Source organism: Apium graveolens, chromosome 9, assembly GCF_009905375.1.
Source record: "Apium graveolens cultivar Ventura chromosome 9, ASM990537v1, whole genome shotgun sequence".
In the NCBI taxonomy this organism is placed as follows: Eukaryota; Viridiplantae; Streptophyta; class Magnoliopsida; order Apiales; family Apiaceae; genus Apium; species Apium graveolens.
In genome coordinates this window covers 289,094,092-289,118,053 of record NC_133655.1, presented here as the reverse complement: position 1 = coordinate 289,118,053, position 23,962 = coordinate 289,094,092, and the positions used below count along the sequence as shown (strand labels likewise).

General features: G+C 35.0%; 4 protein-coding genes and 1 non-coding gene across 5 annotated transcripts; 2 read left to right on the top strand and 3 right to left on the bottom strand.

Moving 5' to 3' along the window:
- Nucleotides 1-2,431: 2,431 nt before the first annotated feature.
- Nucleotides 2,432-3,410, top strand: LOC141682885 (uncharacterized). The gene is made up of 2 exons (XM_074487573.1): nt 2,432-2,810; nt 2,942-3,410. The coding sequence occupies exons 1-2, from the start codon at nt 2,439-2,441 to the stop codon at nt 3,326-3,328; spliced, it is 759 nt and encodes a 252-aa protein (XP_074343674.1). The 5' UTR covers nt 2,432-2,438; the 3' UTR covers nt 3,329-3,410.
- Nucleotides 3,411-8,965: 5,555 nt separating this feature from the next.
- Nucleotides 8,966-10,867, bottom strand: LOC141682883 (putative indole-3-pyruvate monooxygenase YUCCA5). Its single transcript, XM_074487572.1, has 3 exons — nt 10,189-10,867; nt 9,710-10,084; nt 8,966-9,274 (listed from the first exon to the last, which is right to left on the bottom strand). Exons 1-3 carry the CDS (start codon nt 10,852-10,854, stop codon nt 9,077-9,079), a joined length of 1,239 nt encoding a protein of 412 aa, XP_074343673.1. The 5' UTR covers nt 10,855-10,867; the 3' UTR covers nt 8,966-9,076.
- Nucleotides 10,868-12,540: 1,673 nt separating this feature from the next.
- On the top strand, nt 12,541-12,614 carry TRNAI-UAU (transfer RNA isoleucine (anticodon UAU)). The gene has a single exon. It is a non-coding gene; the product is annotated as a tRNA-Ile (tRNA).
- A 408-nt stretch (nt 12,615-13,022) lies between these two features.
- Nucleotides 13,023-15,872, bottom strand: LOC141687102 (uncharacterized). Its single transcript, XM_074492261.1, has 3 exons — nt 15,065-15,872; nt 13,861-14,110; nt 13,023-13,444 (listed from the first exon to the last, which is right to left on the bottom strand). The coding sequence occupies exons 1-3, from the start codon at nt 15,613-15,615 to the stop codon at nt 13,256-13,258; spliced, it is 990 nt and encodes a 329-aa protein (XP_074348362.1). The 5' UTR covers nt 15,616-15,872; the 3' UTR covers nt 13,023-13,255.
- A 7,206-nt stretch (nt 15,873-23,078) lies between these two features.
- On the bottom strand, nt 23,079-23,615 carry LOC141686569 (uncharacterized). The gene has a single exon (XM_074491593.1). It carries the CDS (start codon nt 23,613-23,615, stop codon nt 23,079-23,081), a length of 537 nt encoding a protein of 178 aa, XP_074347694.1.
- Nucleotides 23,616-23,962: the final 347 nt, after the last annotated feature.

Sequence of the window (23,962 nt, the reverse complement as noted above, 5' to 3'; positions counted from 1 at the left end):
TAGGGGTCGTTTGGTCCGGCTATTTCTTCATATTTGATGTTTGGTTTACTGTTTTTGAAATCTGATTCCTATTTTTTATACTCATCTGAAATCAGATTTGATACCTTAGTGGGAAGGTGGGTTTGAGAGAGGGGTATGACGTATCAAATTAAATTTTATTATTTTATTTTTATTTATAAAGTTAAATATAATCTTAAAACATATATTTTAAATTTCATGTTGTTTAATCTTAAATAAGTTGTACTTATTTTTATTTAGTACAAATTAGTAATATTTTATTTTATTTGTTTTAAAATTATAAATAACATTAAAAAAATAAAAAAAAATTAATTTTTTAATCACTTATATTTAAATTTTTTTGTTTGTAAGTTGTATAACTAACTTCAATTCGACATATGCAACATATAAAATTTGATCCGATCACTGAATCAAAAATATTTAAATCAAACAACTTTCGTTCCAGTACTGAACCAAACACATTATATGAGGAATGATTTCTCAGCCCCATAGAACCTAACCCGATTCCTTCTTCCAAACTCATATCTTCTTCCGAGCCAAACGACCCTAAGTAAGTTTAAATTCTTTGTAGAAACGGGTATCGGCTCTTTTAGATAATCATTTGCAAGCATGTTACTTGGGTCTATTTGTTTTTAGATTCTATTAAGTTTACTTTTTATCTTTATTAATTATTCATTACTAGTTGATAATTGTACGAAGCACGTGTTAATTTAATTTTTTTAAATAATTTTTGAAAATCCCAATAATATAAGTGTTATGTCAATATTTCTAATTTTTACTCAGAAAATCCAACCCAAACTATTGAGTAAGATATTTATATTATGATTATAATAAAAAGATTATAATTATTATACGATTTCAAAAAAAATATTGTTTCATTAAAATATACTATTGAGTCATATGGGAAATAAGATTACTGAATTGAAATCAATATAAAAATTGCAATTAAAAAATGGATAAAATAATACTTATAATATTATAAGCCATATAGAAGTAAAAGAATAATAAAAATTATACATTTAGAGTTATAATGAAATTCAAAAAGGGTGAAATGAAAAATTGATGAAAGCAAATACGTATAATATTAGTAATACATAAAACACAAAGTTAAAGTTAATAGGGTGAAATAAAAATAAAACCAAACTTAATAGGTTGAAATATAAGTAAAAAAAAATAAAACTAAACTAAATATAATCATATGACACGTAAAAATATAAGATAACAAAAATAAAATCAAATTTAATAGAATCATAATCCATAATCCATGTAGAAATATCACAAGAATAAATGGTACAACAATGGTGTAATCAAAAATTTAGTAAAATTAAAATACATATAAAAGTAGAATTATAAGATATATATAATGTGAAATTAAAAGTTGTTGCTTACTAATAAAGGTCATTAAAGGTAAGAAGAAAATCAAAATTGAGTTTACAATGTTAACAGAATTACAGTTTAAACTTAGACATAAAAATAACTTATTTCCTATATGAGAGCAATTCCAACAGTTTAGCTATTTGGAATTTTAAAGTCAAATATAAGGAACATGGAGAAAAAAACTACTCCAAAAGTATCCAGTGATTTCTTAAATCACTAAGATTCACTAAAATCACGTCATGATCTTTACCTAACCTCTCTGCTCTTCTAACTTTTATTTTATAATACATATTTGAAAGAATCTTTCTTTACTTGTAAGGAAATGAATATAGGGAATATTGTTGGAGTTGAGAATAACTATTGATATATTAAGTTACTAAGAGCAAGTCCAACAGTGTTCTAGTGAGTTCGTTATAAATATTATAAAATATTAACTCTTACTGATTTAAGATATGATTTTGAATTTCAACTCCAACAATGATCCATTATTATTATTATATTAATATATTTGAAAAGATATGGACAAAAAGTGAAACAAAAAGAGAGATTAATGTAAAAAGAAGAGAGAGAAATGTATTTTTTATTGCAAAAAATTGTTTTAAGGGAGTACTAGAAGTTCCTTAAAGATAAAGAATGAAACTCATGTCTTAGTGATATAAGGAAGTACATTTTTTGTCAAAATCCTTATAATTAAACTTAAGATCTCATATATAAGAGAACTGTTGGACTTGCTCTTAGATCCAATATTTTATATTAAATTTAGGAAGAAACGTTAGGAGATGCGGTAACGTTCCACCTCTTCGGGCTACTCTCCTTGGAGTAATGCAATTCGCAGCATTTTCTTGATCGGTTTTCAGAAACTCTATTCTACTTGTCAAACTCTATTTGAATTCAGAAATTGAATTCGAAAATAAAAAATAGTATTGAAATTTTTTTCCTGCTCCTACACAGATTAGTATTAAGCTCTCTTTTTCCCTATAAAAAGACCATGACCAACATTATTTGGCATTCTGCATTGCCTGCATGTACAGACCAACCCAACCATGTCTTCTAAATCGATGATCCTGCTAAGAAGTTCCGATAACGAGACTTTCCAGGTGGAAAAAACAGTGGCTGTTGAATCTCTGACAATCAAACACTTGCTTGAAGCTGACTCTGCATACAGAGTTATTGATCTTCACAATGTGACCGGTAATATCTTGGCTAAGGTTATTGAGTATTGCAGGATACATGTTGAGTCACCGAAAGATGATGATAAACTTAAGACCTTTGATGCGGAGTTTGTTAAGGTTGATCAGCAGGTGCTTTTTGATCTGATTATGGCGGCTAATTATCTTAACATTAAGAACCTTCTCGACTTGACTAGTCAGACAGTTGCGGATATGAGCATGAGGAATTTTAATCCTGAGGAAAAGGTATGTGGAGTTTTCGACTTGAATTTGAAGTTATTTTTTTATAATCCTAAATGTATTTGAATTCAGAGTTTTACAAGATGCTTACCTATATAAATTGTCAGAACTAATAGTATAATTTTCTGATATTTCAGATATCGATGTCTTCTGAGAAGGTTTGTTCGAGTCAAGCTGGAAACGGTGTAGATCAAGCATTGTCTCAACCAAAGATGATCTCGAATGATGTAACAGTGGAACCCGAGAGTTTGAAGCCTATGAGCAGAGGCAATGATACTGATAAGACTGCAAACAAGGCACCTGGGAAAGAAGTGAAAACTAGTACCAAAGAAGCCAAGACTGTTACTAAAGGAAGAAGCAAATCTTCAAACAACTCCACCACAGAAGATTCGGACTTAGAGGAATGCTGTTTGGAATGCTTGGGATGGGTGCTGTGTCTTCCTTGCAGGGTTTTAGACACATTTATTAATCTCTTGTGTTTAGAGATGATTTGTGACTGTTTTGATTCAGACTGTATTGATTAGAGTACAGTTAGTTAGAGGACTGTATGGTATCATCATTTTACTGTTTTTCTATTATCATACATTTTAAGGTTCTAAATTTTAAGCAGTAACATAGAGCAAGATATCTGAGCTAGATGCTGTGATTGTTACTATTTAAACAGCCTGGTCCAATGTGATTTGAGTATGTATTCTTTGTTTTGTGCATATTTACAAGCTTTTAGCAGATGGGGTTGTTGAACCTAATGAGCTTGAAAATAGATTTATGTTTATTTATCGATAGTGAATGTGTTTGATGGTTAATTTTTGCGCTAAACTTTGGCATTAAGATTCTAGTTAGGAATGAACTGAGCACTAACACATCAATTACTCAGGGTAAATTTTTATAAGGCCAGTTCATCTTCTTTAGTTTTGGGAAGACCTGCAGCATACCAGAGGTTTTTAACAACTCCTTATACAGTTTCTGCTGTGGATGGTGGTTTCTCTTTATATGCATTAGTGCCTTGGTAATAGGGGTCATGCCTGTTTCTGGTAGCCTCTGTAAGCAGTTTCCTCTTTTGTTTCTCTGAGCCGCGGCTCGACCTTTCTATTCTTATAACCTGAATAAACATTAGCACTTATTTGACCAACAACAGCAGCAGCACCCTAGTAAGCAGCACCAGTAACAGAAGCAGCACCCGTAACAGCAGCAGCACTCGAGGAAGCAACACTGACAACCTGCGAAAAGGATGATTGTTCTGGTGCAGCTGAAGTTTCTTTCGACATAGTTTGCTTTTGATTTACCAGAAGAAGAATTTGTATTTTTTATGAAAGTGCAAGTGTGAGTGTGAGGTGAGCTAAGTAACAAACATTACATCTTATACAGGATTTATCTGACAAGGCGATCTATCCAATGTTATAAATTGACTTGCAAGAAAACAAAATTCAAGTCTTTGAAATACTTCCAAGACGCGGTCTGTTAGTTAGAGACTAGAACAGTTTTCAAGCTGCACAGATGGAATGATGAGTTTCGGATAAGATATTAAGCATGAGGGCATTTTTAACTCGAAAAATCTGACAGCATAAGAGCATATCTGAGAGCCTGAGCCTCTTAATCTTGACTCTTAACTAGAAATTTGAAGACGGAGATAATTTCTTCTGTTTCAAGAGACTCTGTAGACGCTGAGAATACGAGGCATCAGGCATGTAATGTAAACATATTAACAAAGGGGTTACCTTCTTAAGAAACTTCAATGTCTACATAAATTGATATGCAAGGGATGTTGTGCAGACTTGACAAAAACCTCGAAAAAGCATTCAAATTGTACACATTAGAAATGAAACCGAGCACCAGAGGAAACAACACTGGCACCCTTCCAGGACGAATTCTTGATTTTATTGCTTTCTTAGATAGTCCTTCACATCCGGGGGAAGACTCTTGAACATCTTATCGGACAGGCCTATGATAGGTGGTGTTGTTGCTTTCGTCAATTTGGGTTTGGGACGTTCATTCTCGCCTCTTAAATTTTTCATAGCATTGTTTATTTCACCCTGGAGCGCCCTGAACTCGGACGGACCAAAGTCTGGGTCGAAAGGCATTCTTTTTGCTTTCAGCCTTTCGTCCAGTGCTTCTTGGTTTTTTAAGGCCAGTTCATCTTCTTGAGTTTTCGAGAGGCCTAAAGCATAACCGATATTTTTAGCACCTTCGTATACAGTTTCTGCTATGGATGGTTGTGGAGTCTTAAATTTATCAGTGACTCCATTATCCCAACTGCTGGAAGAACCGTTGGGAAGATCCGCAAGAAGCTCATGAAACGATGTTTTCTTATTATTGCTGCTGGCAAAACGTGTGTGCCTTGCCTGGGAAGCACTCGAGGAAGAACTGTTGTAATTGTTAAAAACCTCTCTATTGTAAACATCAAAGGCAGGACCAAAGTAAGCAGCTCCTGAAACAGCGGCAGCACTCGAGGAAGCGCCCCTGACAGCCTTCGGAAAGGATGATTTGTGTGGTTCAGCAGCTCCTGAAACACCAGCAGCACTCGAGGAAGCGCCCCTGACAGCCTTCGGAAAGGATGATTTGTAATGTTCAGCAGCTCCTGAAACACCAGCACTCGAGGAAGCGCTACTGACAGCCTTCAGAAAGGATGATTTGTGTGGTTCAGCAGCTCCTGAAACACCAGCAGCACTCGAGGAAGCGCCCCTGACAGCCTTCGGGAAGGATGATTTGTAATGTTCAGCAGCTCCTGAAACACCAGCACTCGAGGAAGCGCCCCTGACAGCCTTCGGGAAGGATGATTTGTAATGTTCAGCAGCTCCTGAAACACCAGCACTCGAGGAAGCGCCCCTGACAGCCTTCGGAAAGGATGATTTGTGTGGTTCAGCAGCTCCTGAAACAGCAGCAGCACTCGAGGAAGCGCCACTGACAGCCTTCGGAAAGGATGATTTGTGTGGTTCAGCAGCTCCTGAAACACCAGCAGCACTCGAGGAAGCGCCACTGACAGCCTTCGGAAAGGATGATTTGTGTGGTCCAGCTGAAGTTCTTTTCGACATAGTTAGCTTCAGACTTGCGAGAACAAGAATTTGTAGTTTACTGAGGTGAACTGAGTAACAAACATTACATCTTATACAGAAATCATCTGACGCGTGAGGTGAAGTACTATGTAATATTATATGTGGACTTGTGAGAAAAAAAATAGCTAGTCTTTGAAATACTTCCAAGACGAGGTCTGTTAGATAAAGACTTTGAGCATTTTTCATAGCCGCCCGCCAACATGGTAGTTGAGCCCTTGTAGGCTGTAGCCTCCTGATGAATGATGAGTTTCGGATATAATATTCGGCATGAGGGTGTTTTTAACAAAAACACTCCCGCGTAGCTGTAACAGCCCGCACTTCCTGACTATTAATTCTAAATCGAAAACTAAAAATAAAATATATTATTACTCGATAATTCTAATAGATCACGAAATTCAAAGCAGCGGTCAAACTCAATAATCAAAATCATAAAAATAGAGACGCAGCTCCACAAATCCGATAATAATTGTCTAACAGATAATTAAATTTATTCTCTAAAAACAAAATCTTTATTCTAATTCAAATAGCACAAACGAAGCAGCACAGATCTCCACATAGTTCTCATTCCTTAATCTTAATATGCTCCAAATTCCGAACCTGAAATGTTAAAAGGGGTGAGCTACACAGCTCAGCAAGTACAAATTGACTAACTTTTAAACAGAAAAACAATGGGTGTTTTGATAAAACGATTTTTCTTAAAACAATAATAATTTTGTAAAACATTTTCTAAAATAAATCCAACCCAAAGTTTTATATTTTAAAATTCAGAATTTAAAACAGAACAGAGCAGAATAAAACAGAACGAAACGATAATTCTTATAAATACCACAGTCTTGATCTACGGCCACACTTTGCCAGTAGCCGGCATCTAATTCTTATTCTTATTCTTTATACCACACTTTGTCAGTGGTCGGCATCTAAAGTTCAATAATTACGCGCCCTTAATAGGTATCTAAAGTTGCACACTTGTGCGCCTACTAAGGGTATCTAAGGCTAGTTCCGGAACTATAGCGTAAATTACGAACGGTTCGAAAACGTAGAGACTGGGTTCTAAAATTCACAAATACTTATATCTTATAATTTCGAAATCAAAGTTTTTATATCTTATATGAAATTAAAAACAGAACTGAAATATCTTTTCGGAAATTTAAAAGTAAGTCAAAAGGTACTTACCTCAAAGCCTGACCAGATCTGAATTTACTCTTTTTGACCCTCTAAACGATATTTTCTTGAAAAACACGAAACACGAAAGCTGAAGATAACGAAAAGACCTTTCTGAAAAGTCCAGAATCACTGAATTCTGACTTACGATGAATTTTCTACGAATTTTACAAGACAGCTGATTTTTGCTGAGAAAGTCCTACGAATTTTAATGATAAAAACAAGGAATACGAATATGGTGTATTTATAACGATACAAAACCCTATATCTCAACTACAAGTTATCCATATTAGAATCTGATCCAAATTTTAGGCCCATTAGTCTAATTAAATTTTAAATCCTAATCTTAATCAAATTTTAATACTATTTTCTATTATTCTATTATTAATCGAATTCTAAAAAATTACGGAATATTACATACTACCCTCCTTAAAAAGAATTTGGTCCCCAAATTCACAACAATCCTAAAGTTCGAGACACATCTACCCCCTGATCTACCAAAGGTCAAACTATGGTCCACAAGATCGAATCCTAGGGAATGTACTAGTCCCATACCTAATATTTTAATTCAAATAGCACAAACGAAGCAGCACAGATCTCCACATAGTTCTCATTCCTTAATCTTAATATGCTCCAAATTCCGAACCTGAAATGTTAAAAGGGGTGAGCTACACAGCTCAGCAAGTACAAATTGACTAACTTTTAAACAGAAAAACAATTGGTGTTTTGATAAAACGATTTTTCTTAAAACAATAATAATTTTGTAAAACATTTTCTAAAATAAATCCAACCCAAAGTTTTATATTTTAAAATTCAGAATTTAAAACAGAACAGAGCAGAATAAAACAGAACGAAACGATAATTCTTATAAATACCACAGTCTTGATCTACGGCCACACTTTGCCAGTAGCCGGCATCTAATTCTTATTCTTATTCTTTATACCACACTTTGCCAGTGGTCGGCATCTAAAGTTCAATAATTACGCGCCCTTAATAGGTATCTAAAGTTGCACACTTGTGCGCCTACTAAGGGTATCTAAGGCTAGTTCCGGAACTATAGCGTAAATTACGAACGGTTCGAAAACGTAGAGACTGGGTTCTAAAATTCACAAATACTTATATCTTATAATTTCGAAATCAAAGTTTTTATATCTTATATGAAATTAAAAACAGAACTGAAATATCTTTTCGGAAATTTAAAAATAAGTCAAAAGGTACTTACCTCAAAGCCTGACCAGATCTGAATTTACTCTTTTTGACCCTCTAAACGATATTTTCTTGAAAAACACGAAACACGAAAGCTGAAGATAACGAAAAGACCTTTCTGAAAAGTCCAGAATCACTGAATTCTGACTTACGATGAATTTTCTACGAATTTTACAAGACAGCTGATTTTTGCTGAGAAAGTCCTACGAATTTTAATGATAAAAACAAGGAATACGAATATGGTGTATTTATAACGATACAAAACCCTATATCTCAACTACAAGTTATCCATATTAGAATCTGATCCAAATTTTAGGCCCATTAGTCTAATTAAATTTTAAATCCTAATCTTAATCAAATTTTAATACTATTTTCTATTATTCTATTATTAATCGAATTCTAAAAAATTACGGAATATTACAGTAGCTGAGGCCGGGACTTTAGAGGCTTACCACCCATATGTTCGATTCCAGGTGAATGCACGGATTTAAGTAGGGGTCATGGCGGGAATTAGTCATGTGCGTTCAGCTGGTTGCCCGGACCGTAATGTTTTATTGCGGCAGCTCTCACCTGCCGCAATCAAATATCCCAACGAAGTTGGTCGTGAATAATTTGCCTAAACTTTATTACAGTATTTTGTTAAATCCAAGTTGTCATCGTCATCAAAGTTATTACTAAAAATTTATTATGAATATGATCTCTAATACTAGAAACCACATAAACAGTACTTATTCCTACTACATCCCTATATTATTACTGAAATTCTTCTCATACAATAAGAACTAATAAAATGACTGAAATTAGTATAACATAGGAGACTGAAATGCAGACTATAAAATCTTAATTTTCTTCTGCTCAGGCGTTTTGTTTTTTCTGCTTCAAATCCTCCTTCCACACTTGAGAAACATCTTGTGCAACTCTCACAGCATCTAAAGAAGCACCAGCTATTGCTCTCTTTGTGAATCCAACTGCATAAAGTCCATTGTTTCCCTTCCAACCATTTGGAAATGGTGTTTTCGGATACCCAGTTTTCTTCGAGAAAAACTCCGTTTCCTGTTAAAAATCAATTAATTAAATGAAAATTAAACGAATTATAGAAAAGAAGAGTTAGTAACGTTGTTAGAATAATATAAGATCCTGAAAAGGGTCATTCTCTAACACCTTGAGGTTTTAGAGTAACTGGTTATTTGACATGGTATCAGAGCTCACGCTGGCAGAGGACTCAGGTTTGGCGCCCGTGATCCACTCTTCGACCCATAAATGGGATTTCGAGTGAGGGGAGTGTTAGAATAATATAAGATCCTGGAAATGGTCATTTTCTAACACCTTGAGATTTTAGAGTAACTGGTTGTTTGACAAACGTTTTACCCAACATCTCTTAGTGTAGTTGTATTTGTCTCGCTCCCTTTACGGGTTGTCGAGGAATTGAAGACAAGGCGGGTGTGTGAGTGCGTTTAACTAGCAAGGAAAGTAGGAACATTTTCTCACCTGGAGCCAATTGGGAACATTGGTACGGTATCCAGTAGCCAAAATAACTGAATCAATGTCAAGTTCTTGACCATTTTCGAGCTCTACCATGGTTTTCGAGAACTTCTTGATTCCAGGAACCACTTTGATACCGCCAGACCGGATCTTCTCCCATGCTCCAATATCAAGAACAGGTGTTTGTCCTCCATCACTGAGCTTATGCTGCATTGGACCCACTGATGGCCTTTTTAAACCATAACTATCAGTGTTCCCAATTATAAACCATGTCAGTATCAGCAAAATCTTGTCTACTAGCCACAAGGGGAACCATTTCAACATCAGCGTCGCCAATTCAAACGTTGATTTTCCGAATATCTCTCTTGGCAATACATGCACCTGAAATTAAAAAAAAAATCATCAGAACAAGTACTTGATACCTATCATCTTAAACACTTTTTGTAATCAAGTATTGAAATTCGAGAACAATGTAGATGACTTACCGAGCCCCTAGCCACCATCGATGGTTTAGCACCATGATTACAAAGATCAAGTGAAACTTCCATGCCAGTATTTCCACATCCCACAACAAGAACATTTTTCCCACTATATGTTTTACCAGTCTTGTACTCACAAGCATGTATAACTTCACCGCCAAAATCTCCTAGTCCTACAATTTCCGGGACAATAGGCTCTGCATTTTCTCCAGTAGCTACCACAATCCACTGACAAATATACTCAACCTCAGACTTAACAGACCCTTGTGTTGAAACAGTTCTAACTCTCCACGAACTAATGACTTCATCGTACTTAGCAGACTCCACAGACTCATTGAATTGCGGTTTGATGTCAAAATGCTTTGCATAACTTTCAATATACTCAACAAACTGTTTTCTTGTAGGGTATTCAGGGTAATGCTCAGGGAATGGTAGTTTTGGAAGCTGGCAAAACTGTTTTGGAAGGTGAAGCTTAAGACGATCATAAGTCCTTTTTTGCCACAAAGAAGCTATGCAATCAGCTCTTTCGAGAATCACAAAAGGAACTCCTTGTTCTTTAAGACATGCTCCCACAGCTAGTCCAGATGGTCCAGCTCCAATGATGAGTGGACCATTAACCCAGACACATCTGCGGGCAAACATATCATCATTTTTCTCGAAAACACTAGACATTTTGTGCAAGCAGATTGTTTGAACAAGAAGAAATGTAGAGATTGTTGAATGTAAACGAAGAGATGAAAGTGTTTATATAGAGCTTCCAGGCAATGTACCTTACTAGTAAGGTCAGAACAAAATCCTGGTCAAATCTCGAGCCTTATTTTTATTCTTTCCGGTTGCAGTTTATTTCTAAATCCGATTGACTGATGCTCTGCATTTGAATTTCTTGGGATCTTTAATCAAGAGCAATGCACAGAGTCATTAAATTTCATTTTTTTTTCTATTTCAGTTTTAGATTTTGAATCATTCATCTGGATTTCATTTTTCCTTTTCTGAATGTTATTTTCTTGTCCTTTTAATGCACAGAATCATTGGATTTCATTTTTTTTTTCTATTTCAGTTTTAGATTGTAAATCATTCATCTAGATTTCATTATATTTTCCTGTTTTGAAGGCTATATTTTTTTCCTATTTCAGTTTTGTATCATAATCTTCAAATACATTAATATAAATATTCATCTGGATATTTTCATTTTCCTTTTTCAAGATTTTGCTGGTCTTTCGTATAGATAGAGAGGATAGGAGTTAAAGTAACATATATATGATGTCACAATTACATAAATATGCATAGAGTTTTCTGGATTTCATTTTTATTATATATTTCTTTTTTTCCGGAATTTAATTAGAGATAAGATATATCGTGGACTTTTGATAAAGGGGTTTCGATTATGTTAACTCTTTTCTTATTTATCCTTTTTCGTTACATATTGTTATTTTTAACTTTAAACTAATTTATCCTTTTATTATGCATATCATTTTTTCAAAAAAAGTTTTATGATTGTTAATTATACAATGCCATGCAATGCACTTAATGATTTTTGATCGAGTGAGTCATTTCTACTAGGTAGGGCTGAAAACGAATTCGAGTAATCCGGATTCGACCCGTTAAAAACCGAATCCTGATGCTTGATCGAGTGAGTCCTTTCTGCTAGGCGGTGCTGGGCATAGTTTACATGAGCATGTCTGAGATTCTGAGATTCAGAGCTAGTTTCTTCATATGATCATAAGATGCAGAGCTAGTTTTAACTTTGAAGTGTTAGATTTCAGCCTTTGAAATGAAATACTTGGTCCCTTTTGGGTAGAAGGTAAGGATTCTCATCTGTTACTTCTTACAATTGTATATTAGAACCATATTACCTGCAACTATTCAGTTAACACATCATTTGGACATGAGCTGCTTAGTACTAAAAGGAAAATGTCTCGGCTCATCAATGGCCACTTGGGAAAATAACTGCAGTATTGCTCAGCTGGTCGGAGATTTTCTTGATCATTTACCTTACTCGTCAATGATTCAAGGGAAGATTCCCAGACAAACAAGCCAAAATTCACAAAAACATTGTGTCCAACAGACCCAGGAAGAATAATCCACCTTTAATCACATAAAATAAAAGCTTAATTGTGACTTTGCTCCTTAAACGGAGAGTTCTTCTGCCTTTGTGCGCTCACCAGTAGTGCATAAGATGACTTGCCAAATTGTGACGACAATAAATTTAGATAGATCAAAATGCCTATTAAGGCAATAACAGATGGCAAGTAACCATTAACACAACCAAGTTATAACAAAGACAGCCTCTTACAGCTTACAGCTGACTATACATTGAAATTTAAATTATTTTAATTTCAAATAAATGGTTAACGAAGGGGTCCCGTAGCTCAGTTGGTTAGAGCATTGGTCTTATGAGCCGAAGGTCGCGGGTTCGAGCCCCGCCGGGACCAAAAGAAAATTCTTAACAATTTTTTTTTGCCAATCATGAATTTGGAACATAAACAAGCAAAATTTGAGAAGTCGAATAACTAAACAAGCTTCACATTCAGACTCGTTCACTTTTTTTTTACTTCATCAATGTTACATTAAGACCTCATTGTTAGCTCATAGTGAACTGAATATATTTTTTTCAAATTTGAACTGTCAAACGAAATTTATGAGAATTGCACTACATTTAGTATGACTCAGGTTCAAAAACAAATTATATATACAGTAAACTAACACATGCAAAATCTGAAACGAAAATTGGCTATTTATGTAACGTAGACCTGCACGCCTTCTGCCATAGAAAGTAAATTCTTAACAATTTTTTTTTGCCAATCATGAATTTGGAACATAAACAAGCAAAATTTGAGAAGTCGAATAACTAAACAAGCTTCACATTCAGACTCGTTCACTTTTTTTTTACTTCATCAATGTTACATTAAGACCTCATTGTTAGCTCATAGTGAACTGAATATATTTTTTTCAAATTTGAACTGTCAAACGAAATTTATGAGAATTGCACTACATTTAGTATGACTCAGGTTCAAAAACAAATTATATATACAGTAAACTAACACATGCAAAATCTGAAACGAAAATTGGCTATTTATGTAACGTAGACCTGCACGCCTTCTGCCATAGAAAGTAATTCTCTGTTGTGAGGTTTTAAGAGGGCTTCATTCTCACAACTGCCTGGCATTACAGGTCGAATGTTACCTGGATTCAATGGAAAAAGGAACTTGTAGTAACCATCCATAACTGCTTCAAGATTGCAAGTTGTGGCAACTTCTGGAATCTGTTTAAGAACATGACAAATGGAACCTGTATTAAATACTTAAAAGATAAAACTTGTAGGCAAACAGAATACTAGAATAGCCTAGTCCTACTAAGCAATAACAGATCAATTCTAAAAGGAGAATTTTCAGAAAATAAATTGAACATGGAACAGATGCCAAAATCATTGGCAAGAAAAAGATAAAAACTACCAAGTCATTAAATTGAGCATCTATAACCCTTTAAGCTAATCTTATAACAACACTTATACTTATTGATCACTGAATAAGTGAAAAAAATTAATTTACAAGTTACAAGCAATAAAGCTTCATCTTTCACACCCTCCCCCTAGCTTGCTGGCTTTCTCACATACACACACAAATAAACAAATGCATAACCTGCCGCACAATGTTAGGAAAATCATAGGACATTTGATACCTGGTAAATGTCTCTCATATAGCCATGAAGGTTGGAATATTCAACAAGCTTCTTCTTTGTGCACTTGAACAACACATTGTATACTATATCAAACCGAATTAACGTGGTAAACAAGCATACATCAGAAAGTGTAAGCCTATCACCACATAGATACCTCGAAGTGGCCAAATGATCATCTATCAGATCCAACGCGTCAAACAACTCATTAACTGCTTTTTCATAAGCTTCCTGACTCTGTGCAAACCCACACCTAAAACATACATTTCACAACATCAAAGCACGTTCAATCATAACAAATATAGAAAAAACTTAAAACTTCAAAGCACTTGCATTACCTACAACACCATTAAAAAAAATGATGCAATCTAAAAAGGGACATAAAAAGAAAATATTTAATCAACACACATTACCCATAACACCATTAATGCATATAATGTAATGAAAATATATGCAAGCTAAAAAACTATAATCTACTTACATTGAAAGTTCAGGCAAGCTAGAAAAAGACCATAAAAATTCAATCTTTATTCAACTCTTAGTATTAAATTACAACAATTTTATAAATATATACTACAAAGAAGATTGATGCAGTCAACCAAAATCTAATCTTTAATCAACCCGTTTAACCTATAAACACCGTCAATGCATATACTATGGAAAATTGAAGCAAGCTTAACAACACCATTACTGCATATAATTTAAAGAAAATTGACACAACCTAAATAGTGGAAAAAAATTTAACCTTTCATCAACCCACGTTACCCATTACACCATTAATGCAAATAATATATGGAAAATAGATGTAATCTAAACTGAGACAATAAAATTCAATCTAATCAACCTCCATCAACTATAAAGCCCTTAATGCCTAAAATCTAAAGAAACTTAAAGCAAGCTAAAAAAGGACCATAAGAGTTCCATCGGTGTTCAACACACAACCAAACATTAACAACAGTTTTATATATACTATAAATAAAATGATGCAGGCTACAGGAATTTAATCTAAAATCATACTCTGTAGCCTATAAACACCATCAATGTGTATAATTTAGAGAATATTTAAGCACGCTTAATAAAGGCCGTAAAATCAAATATTTAATCAACCCGCATTACGTATAGCACCATTCATGTATATAACTTAAAGTACATCGATGCAAGCTAAAGAAAGACCAGAACAATTTCAATCTTTACTATACTGCATTACCTATAAACGCCATTATTGACATTCGGGTATACAATTGCATTCCATTTGTCTATATCTTTCTTCAATTCCGGAGGCGAAAGGTCCAAATCAGGATTCAAAGCAATACTATTAAAGCTTGAATTGAGCAATTCGATAATATCATAACTCTCATTACACACCACATCCTTCTTTTCGACATCCCAAAGCATCGGAACAGTTGATCTTCCACTATAACCACCTGCCCTCGACTTATAAACCTCTCTAAGACTTCCACAACCATTCACATTATCCAATCCCGGAACAAGCTTATCCTTGCTCCCACCATCACTATTCAAGAAAATCCAAGAACCATCGATTCCCGGGGCCGCAATCGATACCGGAATTGAATCTTGAAGACCCTTTAAAGCCCTAACAATTAGGGTCCTGTGAGCCCAAGGACAAGGCAAACCAACATAGAGATGAACATTCTTGGAATTTTGGCGGGAAAATCGGTTATTGATTTTGGCGCGAAACTGGGAAGCGGGTCGGGTATAACCGCCAGATGGGTCGGCCGGGGCGAGCTGAGACATCATGATTTGCCAAGTAGTGGACCAAGTGGAACGGACGGTGGAGATGAGGAGTTGAGGTGGGAGAGATGGGCCCCATAGGAATTTAGAAATAGTGGTGATGAAATTAGGGTTAGGGTTAGGGTTAGGGTTTGGTTTAAAAGAGGAGATTGTTGGGTGGTGGTGGAGTTTAGGGAGGGTTGTGTTTGTGGGTGAAAGTTGTGGTGGAGATAGAGGAGCCTAGGAATGAAGAGTTGAGCATTTTGTTTGGTTTTGCTTTTGGTACTTTGGCAAGTTGTAATAGCACTAACTACCAATAGTAAGTAGACAAGTGTACAAGATATGGACTTGGGTCAACTAGCACAAAAGAAAATTCATAATTTTAAGTTTTAAGTCTATTTTTTATGTTTTTCGAGTAATTGAATTGGGAAAGAGATTTTAGTGTAATTTTGGTTTATGTTTTTTTCACTTTAATTCGGGATTATTAGATGAAAATATTCTGCTATGTTACTAGATTAATAAAAATGCAGATATTTTTTCATATAATAATAAAAATCAAAGTAGTTGCACTATTTGGTAAGTGGTTAATGCAAATCATCAGTATTGTCTCCGGTTTGATACTCCCTATATGCCTAAAAACGTTTCTCATTTGTTTTGGATACATTTGTCAATGCATATTTTTGATTATTAATATCTTTAGTTTTGTAGTAGTATTAAATATAAAAAATTTACTGTATTAAATTATTTATAAATACGAATCCAACAAGATCACTAATGACTATATTTACTTTTATAGATTAGATATAAATTAGTAGTCAATCGTTTATTGTAAAAAGTCAAAATGGGAAACATATTGAGGACGGAGGGAGTAACATTTAGCGTATCATCCTACAATCGTCTCCGATTTGATAACATCCAGCGCATCATCCTCCAACCGTACATTCTGATATGCAAACCATCTTAATAAATCGTACGTTTTAATGTGCAAACCATCTTGATAAACCGTACATTTTGGTATCCAAGCTTCTTGTCAATTATAAACTATACAGTTATTACTCTCAATTTATCATCAGTATAATTTACAACAATTGAACCATGTTTTATGGAATCATAACTCCAAGTCCCACAAATACAAAGTTGCTCTATTTTTATATTTTCTTGTCAGTTGTCACATTACATTAAAAAAGAACATAGTTAGTATAGCAGCCAGCCGCCTCCCTCCTTCCATCCCGTCTGTTAGAGTTTATCCATTTTCAAGTAAATCGAGGGGCTTTCATTGTGTTTTCTACCCATTCGTTCTCTTTTACTCTCGTTAATTTCATTTTAATAAAACCCAATTTTTTGGGTGTTTGTGTGTCTCTCCTCTTGGAGTGTGTGTTTTGTCTCTCCTTTTGGAGTGTTTGTTATGTTTTTATGTAGTCATACTTGGGTTTATCTGGTGTTGGATCTGTTAAGGACGAATTTATTGATATTTTTGCTGATCTGCAAAGTCTGCATCGAATCTGGGACGGTGGTGATTATTGCAAGAGTTCACCTTTCACAACCAAAGATTGTTCATCTTTCATGGATTTACACTTTCGGCATGTCTATAGCTGGTATCCGACATGTAGATAGCTGGGGTGCATTCGGCATATCTATAGACTATAGCTGGTGTCCGGCATGTAGATAACGGTGGTGCCGCTTCTCTAATATCATTTTATGCGATTGGTGTTTCTGAACATTGGGCTAACCATAGTTTTTATGTGATATGCTCAATTGCGATGTTGCTATTTTCAGAGATACTTGTGCAATTTGGATCTTTTGGGATGTCTTTGATTTCGTTTTTAGTTTCAAGAATTTTAAAATTCTATGTGTTAAACGATCAGGAAACAAATCATCTAATTATTTTTAGTATGTTATTTGTTTTATCACCCGGTTGTATCAACAGTTGGGGGTTTGTCCTGGCTGTACTATATTTAATTTAATGAAAACTTTCTGCATTTGTCAAAAAAAAAACATAGTTTTTGTTTGACGAACACAGTCGGGACAAACCCTCAAACTGACAACCACAACCTGATTGTGAAACAAAAGTCGAGCTAAACAAATAGCCTTTTTGTTTTCAGATTGCTTAACAGATAGAATATAAATATTCTTGATAATAAAAATGATTATAAAAGTTTCTCGAGCAATCCAGTCGACACCGCTATCACTGAAAATAGTAGAATCACAATTGACATGCGCACATAAAAACCCGGTAATAGACCAGTGTTCATATCTATCAGTTACACCAACTGAGGTTGGGGGTACAAATGCCGCATATATTGAACAATCATTTGTTGTGCGAGGTGAGCTCTCGCGATAAGTACCACAATTTCAGATTTGAAATGGGTTGCCCGGATCTCCCAATACACCGTAGAAATCATTATTAATGCAACATGACAACGAATAAAAAATGCAACAAGACATACACCCAAAAATTGGGGACAATCAACAACCCAAAAAGATGGGTACGATAACAAGATTACACCCAAAATGATTTAGATCTCGATTTTATTGAAAAATATTATAATAGAAATTAAAGATTTAGAAATGGAGGAAACGGGATGAGAGGATGGATGGGACGGATGTGAATTTGATGGAAGGGGGATGGTGAAGGATGGATGATAGTTATGAATGACGGCCGACTCTTATTAGGGTTTTGAGAGAAAAGCCAGGCTTCTTAGAACATAGTTTATTTAGTTGACCATCACATTACAACAATAATCGCACATTTTATCTGAAGCAATATGAGTATATGACACTTAAATAGTATCACATTTACCGCTAGATTATACTAGTCATAAAGTGACTATATTTCGCCGTTATTGAAATTAAAACTTTAATTATATACAAAGTACTAATGGGAATTTCAACAGTGCAACATTGGTATCTTAGTATTCATAGTCTATTTTGCATGATCTTAACAATTATTTTAAATTTAAAAAACTGTTATTAATTTTTTGTTAAATGAGATTGAAGTGAGGCAATCATCTAAAAACCTGATTGTTTTGTTATTTTTTGAGAATTTATTTTATGCGCGAGAAGGTGTTGATATTCATCCCTAAAAAGTGTATAATAACTAAAGTTCTTGAAGTTCATGAGTGTAGAAGAATTTTGGCAATATGTGTTTTGTTCGGTCCCCTTTAATATATCATTCCTTAAGTTGTTTGATGCAGGCCGAGTTATCCTCGAATAGAACTGTAGGATTGTCTGAAATACTTGATAACCCACATGATTCTCGAATATGTTGAATGACCGACCTTAGCCAAATACATTCTCTGCTTGCTTCATGAATTGCTAGTAATTTTGCGTGGTTTGATGAAGTTGCAGCCATAGTCTGTTTTGTAGACTTTCAAGAGATATCAGTATCACAATATGTAAATAGGTAACCTGTTTGTGATCGCTCAAAATGAGGATCTGACATGTATCCAGCATCTGCATATCTAACTAGCCGCGATCTTGAATTGTTTGGGAAGAATAGTCCAAGATCGATTGTCCCTCGAAGATATCTGAATATATGTTTTATTCCATCCAAATGCCTTTTAGTAGGGTCAGAACTAAATCTTGTCAACGGGTTCATTGCAAATGCAATATCAGGCCGTGTGTTTTTTGCAAGATACATGAGAGCGCCAATTGCACTGAGATATGGAACTTCAGGTCCAAAAGTCTCTTCATCTTGTTTTCTAGGACGGAAAGGATTCTTTTTCAACCTCGAGTGATCGAACAACCATTGGTGTGGTTAGTGGATGAGCTTTGTCCATGTAGAACCGATCAAGAATCTTTTCGGTGTAGTTTGATTGATGAACAAATATTCCTGAAGATAAGTGCTCCACCTGTATACCTAAACAAAATTTTGTCATTCCAAGATCTTTCATTTCAAACTCATTTTTCAAATAGTTAGCAGCATTAGTAATATCTTCAGTAGTACTGATAATATTCAAATCATCCACATATACAACAATAATAACAAAACCAGTTGATGACCGTTTAATAAAAATGCAAGGACACACTTGATTATTAACATACCCATCATTCAATAAGTATTCACTAAGCCTGTTGTACCATATACGACCAAATTATTTCAAACCATACAATGATCGTTGTAATTTAACATAATATAAATGTCGAGACTTAGTGTCCTCAATATTTAACCCTTCAGGAATTTTCATATAAATATCACTATCAAGTGATCAATGTCGGTATGCTGTCACAACGTCCATCAAACGTGTTTCCAGTTTTTCCATACAAGTGATACCCATTAGAAAATGAAAAGTAACTCCATCCATCAAAGGAGAGTATGTTTCCTGGTAATCAAAACCATGTCTATGAGAGAATCCCTGGGCTACTAGCCGGGCCTTATATCTCATAATTTCATTTCTCTCATTTCGTTTTCGTACAAATACCCATCTATTCCTGACAAGGACTACACCAGCTGGTGTTTGGACTGCATGTCCAAATACATTTCTCTTGCGTAAGAATTGCAATTCTTATTGAATCACAATTTTCTATTTTGGCCAATCATCTCGGTGTCGACACTCTTCCACACTTTGTGGTTCAGGATCGGATTTCATAATAATATCAGATGCCACGGAAAAAAGCATATACATCATCAACCTCAATACTCCCATGATCCGGTAATTTCGCGTTATGGACATAATTTATTGAGATCTCATAATTTTCAGGTACCTTTGTTTCTATGGAAGCATTTGCCACTTCTGGGGCAACATTATCTTCTGGAGGCATTCCTACGTCTGAGAGTTTTGTTACAGCCACATCAGGGGCTTGAACCTCTTTAGGAGGCAATACCACTTCTGGGGTATTTTCTGAAACTTTTGCCACTTCTGGGGCAATTACAATCAATTTCCGTTTTCGTGGTACAATATCTTTTGCACCAATAGGTCTACCACGTTTCTGACGTGGCTTTGAATCACCAATGAATTCTTCAGGAATTGATTTCTTAGTAGGGATTTCAACTCGTGTTGGAGCATTAACAGCAGGTATATGTGACCTTATAATATGTCTAGAGTTACTAAAGGCATCCGACATTTGATTAGAAATATTTTGCATATGAATAATTCTTTGAACTTCAGGTTCACATTGATTAGTACGTGAATCAATAGAATTTAATCATGATGCATTCCATGATATTTCGGAATTTAATTTATGCAAATTATTATCTTCCTCTAATTTAGGGAACATGGATTCATCAAAATGACAATCAACATAGCGAGCAGTAAAAATACCACCAGTTAATGGTTCCAGATACCTTATAATAGACGGAGAATCAAAACCAACATATATACCAATTCTTCTTTGAGGTCCCATTTTATTTCTTTGTGGTGGTGATATAAGAACATACACAACACAACCAAATATTTTTAAATGAGATATATTAGGTACTTGACCAAGAACTAATTCTTGAGGGGATTTTTTGTGGTAAGCAGAAGGCCTTATTCTAATTATATTTGCAGCATGAAGTATTGCATGACCCCAAACAAATATAGGTAACTTTGCCCTTAGGAGTAAGGGACGGGCAATAAGTTGAAGTCTTTTAATTAAGGATTCTGCTAAACCATTTTGTGTATGTATGTGAGCCACCGGGTGTTCGACTGAGATTCCTACTGACATCAGTGTGACAGATTTCAGAAATCGGAATAGATCGGCAGAGACACCGATTTGCGATTTATCGGAAATCGGGAATTTATCGGAGTTATAAATCGGAAATAAATCGGATTTAATTTAATATTGAATTTTATGATATTTATTTTATTAGGCCATCATTATTTTATATACATATATATATATATATATTATAAATATATATGTGTGTGTGTGAAAAAATAGTCTTGCCTACCTACATCAATCCCTATTAATTACTACTTTTCATTTTGAGTTCTCCTTCTCCCTCTTCCGTTAACCCTCTTTCTACATTTTTTTTCTTTTCTTCTTTTCCCTCGTCCTTTAACCATCATTCTTCTTCTTTCATATGCGATGTATACAATTAAAAAACAAAGTTCCAATTGATTGTTTAAGCTCTCGCCGGAAATTTCTATAACTCTAACTTAGAAGTCATAGTACAAAGTCATTGTGGGGCTTTGGGGTTCGTGTCACGTCATCCTCTTCTGCCTTTCCAGTTTTATGCTCCTGTTTCTATGCTCCTGCTGATGTATGTGTATATACGTAAGTGTATATATATCTTCTTCTTCACTATATCTTCGATTTACATGGTTAAACATCAACTTCATCTCCTCTGGAGGACCATCTCTTAGCCATCTATATCAATTTTATTACCGAATTTGACCTGATTTTCACCGATTTTGACTAATTTCTTGCAATACATTTTTTCCGGCGATAACCTGAAAATAGATCGGCGACTCTCCGATTACTGATTTATCGGAGAAATCGCCGATTTTTACAACCATGACTGACATACAATAATCATTAAAAGTTGCAGATGTAAATTCAGCAGCATTATCTAGTCGGATTGATTTAACGGGATGGTCAGGAAATTGAGCTCGGAGTTTAATTATTTGGGCAAGTAATTTGGCAAAGGCTGTATTTCGGGTTGTAAGTAGACATACATGAGACCATCTAGTTGACGCATCAATTAAAACCATAAAGTACCTAAATGGGCCAGAAGATGGATGAATAGGACCATAAATGTCACCTTGAATTCTTTCTAAGAATTTCGGGGACTCGGTTTGAAGCTTAACTGGGGATGGTCGGACAATCAGTTTTCCTAAGGAACATACTGAACAATGAATTTCATCTTGGGATATTATCTTTTGAGTTTTAAGAGGATGTCCCACAGAATTTTCAACGATACGATGCATCATAGATACTCCTGGATGACCGAGTCTTTTGTGTCAAAGAGAAAGTAGTTTTGGGTCTATGACTTTGGGGATGTTGACACTATGAGATTCAAGAACTCGTATACTCGTAACATATAATCCTAAAGATTATATTGTCAACGGTGTTTGAGGTGATGAGAATGTATTCTTTTTCATTCTCATTAGTAGTTTCAACGTGAAACCCGTTAAGACGGATATCTTTAGAACTCAGTAGGTTTCTAGTTGACTTGCTAGAGTATAGAGCCTCTTGTATGTGTATGTGTGTCTTGTTTGGTAGAAGAAAACTAATTTTCCCAAAACCTTCTATTATATTTGATGTACCCGATACCGTCCAAACATGTGAGTTGGTTTTAGTTAACTGTGGGAAGTATTTCTGACTCTGTAAAATAGTGTGTGTGGTTGCGCAGTCAACAATGCATATATCTTCCATCTCTATACATATATAAACGAAAAACATCTTTATTAAAAACACACCGAGTACATAGAATAACAACATGAAACAAGTACATAAAATGAGTACATAATGGAAATAAGTAAAACACAAAGGAAATAAGTAAAGCAAGATAATACATATGAAGTCTAGTCGTCTAAACCATAATAAAGATTAGCACTAGTGTCTATTTAATTTGAGGCCTTATTGACTGGTTCATTAACTAGATTATAATTAGCGAAGTTGGTTTCTACTCTCTTTCCATTATTTCTTTTGGATAACTCGTAGAGATCAACAAGATGTTTGGGTGTGCGACAAGTACGTTGCCAGTGCCCCTCAGATCTGCACCTATGACAGATGCCTCGGTTCTCTCCTTCTTGGGGTGCCTTTCTTTTATTTGGCACTTCACGTTGCCATTTTTGCTGGTCAGAGTTGTAACCATCACGTTGCCACTTCAGGTGTCCAGAATGATATTGATTGTGAAACCGACCACATAAATTTTCACGTCCACGGTTTCGTCCATAACCCCGTCCTCCTCTATGCCCTTTCCCACGTTCATTCTTCAGGAATGACGTGTTATGTACTTCAGGTAACTGGGCAGAGCCTGTGGGACGTATCTGATGATTTTTCAGTAGCAACTCATTATTCTTTTCATCCACAAGAAGGAGAGATATCAGCTCGCCATATTTCTGAAAATTACGCTCCCTATATTGTTGAGCCAGGATCATAGTGTTGGGGTGAAAGGTTGAAAGGGTCTTTTCAATCATCTCAGCATCAATAATATTTTCACCACATAAAAAAAATTATGAGCTTATCTTGAAAATAGCATAATTATGTTCAGCTACAGATTTGAAATCTTGTAACCTCAAATTAATCCAGTCATATCGGGCAGATGGCAAGTGAACAAGTTTCTGGTGATCAAATCTATCCTTGAGATTATTCCAAAGGGTGAGTGGATTTTTGATAGTGAGGTATTCAGATTTTAGATCTTCGTGGATGTGACCTCCTCTATGCCCTTTCCCACGTTCATTCTTCAGGAATGACGTGTTATGTACTTCAGGTAACTGGACAGAGC

What these genes read in the sequence shown, in the direction of transcription:
- LOC141682885 (XM_074487573.1), top strand. Translation starts at nt 2,439, where the DNA reads ATGTCTTCTAAATCGATGATCCTGCTAAGAAGTTCCGATAACGAGACT. An exon ending in ATTTTAATCCTGAGGAAAAG is followed by an intron (nt 2,811 to 2,941) that starts GTATGTGGAGTT and finishes CTGATATTTCAG; the next exon opens with ATATCGATGTCTTCTGAGAA.
- LOC141682883 (XM_074487572.1), bottom strand. Translation starts at nt 10,854, where the DNA reads ATGTCTAGTGTTTTCGAGAAAAATGATGATATGTTTGCCCGCAGATGT. An exon ending in CGATGGTGGCTAGGGGCTCG is followed by an intron (nt 10,085 to 10,188) that starts GTAAGTCATCTA and finishes TTTTAATTTCAG; the next exon opens with GTGCATGTATTGCCAAGAGA. An exon ending in ATGTTCCCAATTGGCTCCAG is followed by an intron (nt 9,275 to 9,709) that starts GTGAGAAAATGT and finishes GATTTTTAACAG; the next exon opens with GAAACGGAGTTTTTCTCGAA.
- LOC141687102 (XM_074492261.1), bottom strand. Translation starts at nt 15,615, where the DNA reads ATGATGTCTCAGCTCGCCCCGGCCGACCCATCTGGCGGTTATACCCGA. An exon ending in GTCAATAATGGCGTTTATAG is followed by an intron (nt 14,111 to 15,064) that starts GTAATGCAGTAT and finishes TGTATGTTTTAG; the next exon opens with GTGTGGGTTTGCACAGAGTC. An exon ending in ATATGAGAGACATTTACCAG is followed by an intron (nt 13,445 to 13,860) that starts GTATCAAATGTC and finishes GTTCTTAAACAG; the next exon opens with ATTCCAGAAGTTGCCACAAC.
- LOC141686569 (XM_074491593.1), bottom strand. Translation starts at nt 23,615, where the DNA reads ATGATCCTGGCTCAACAATATAGGGAGCGTAATTTTCAGAAATATGGC.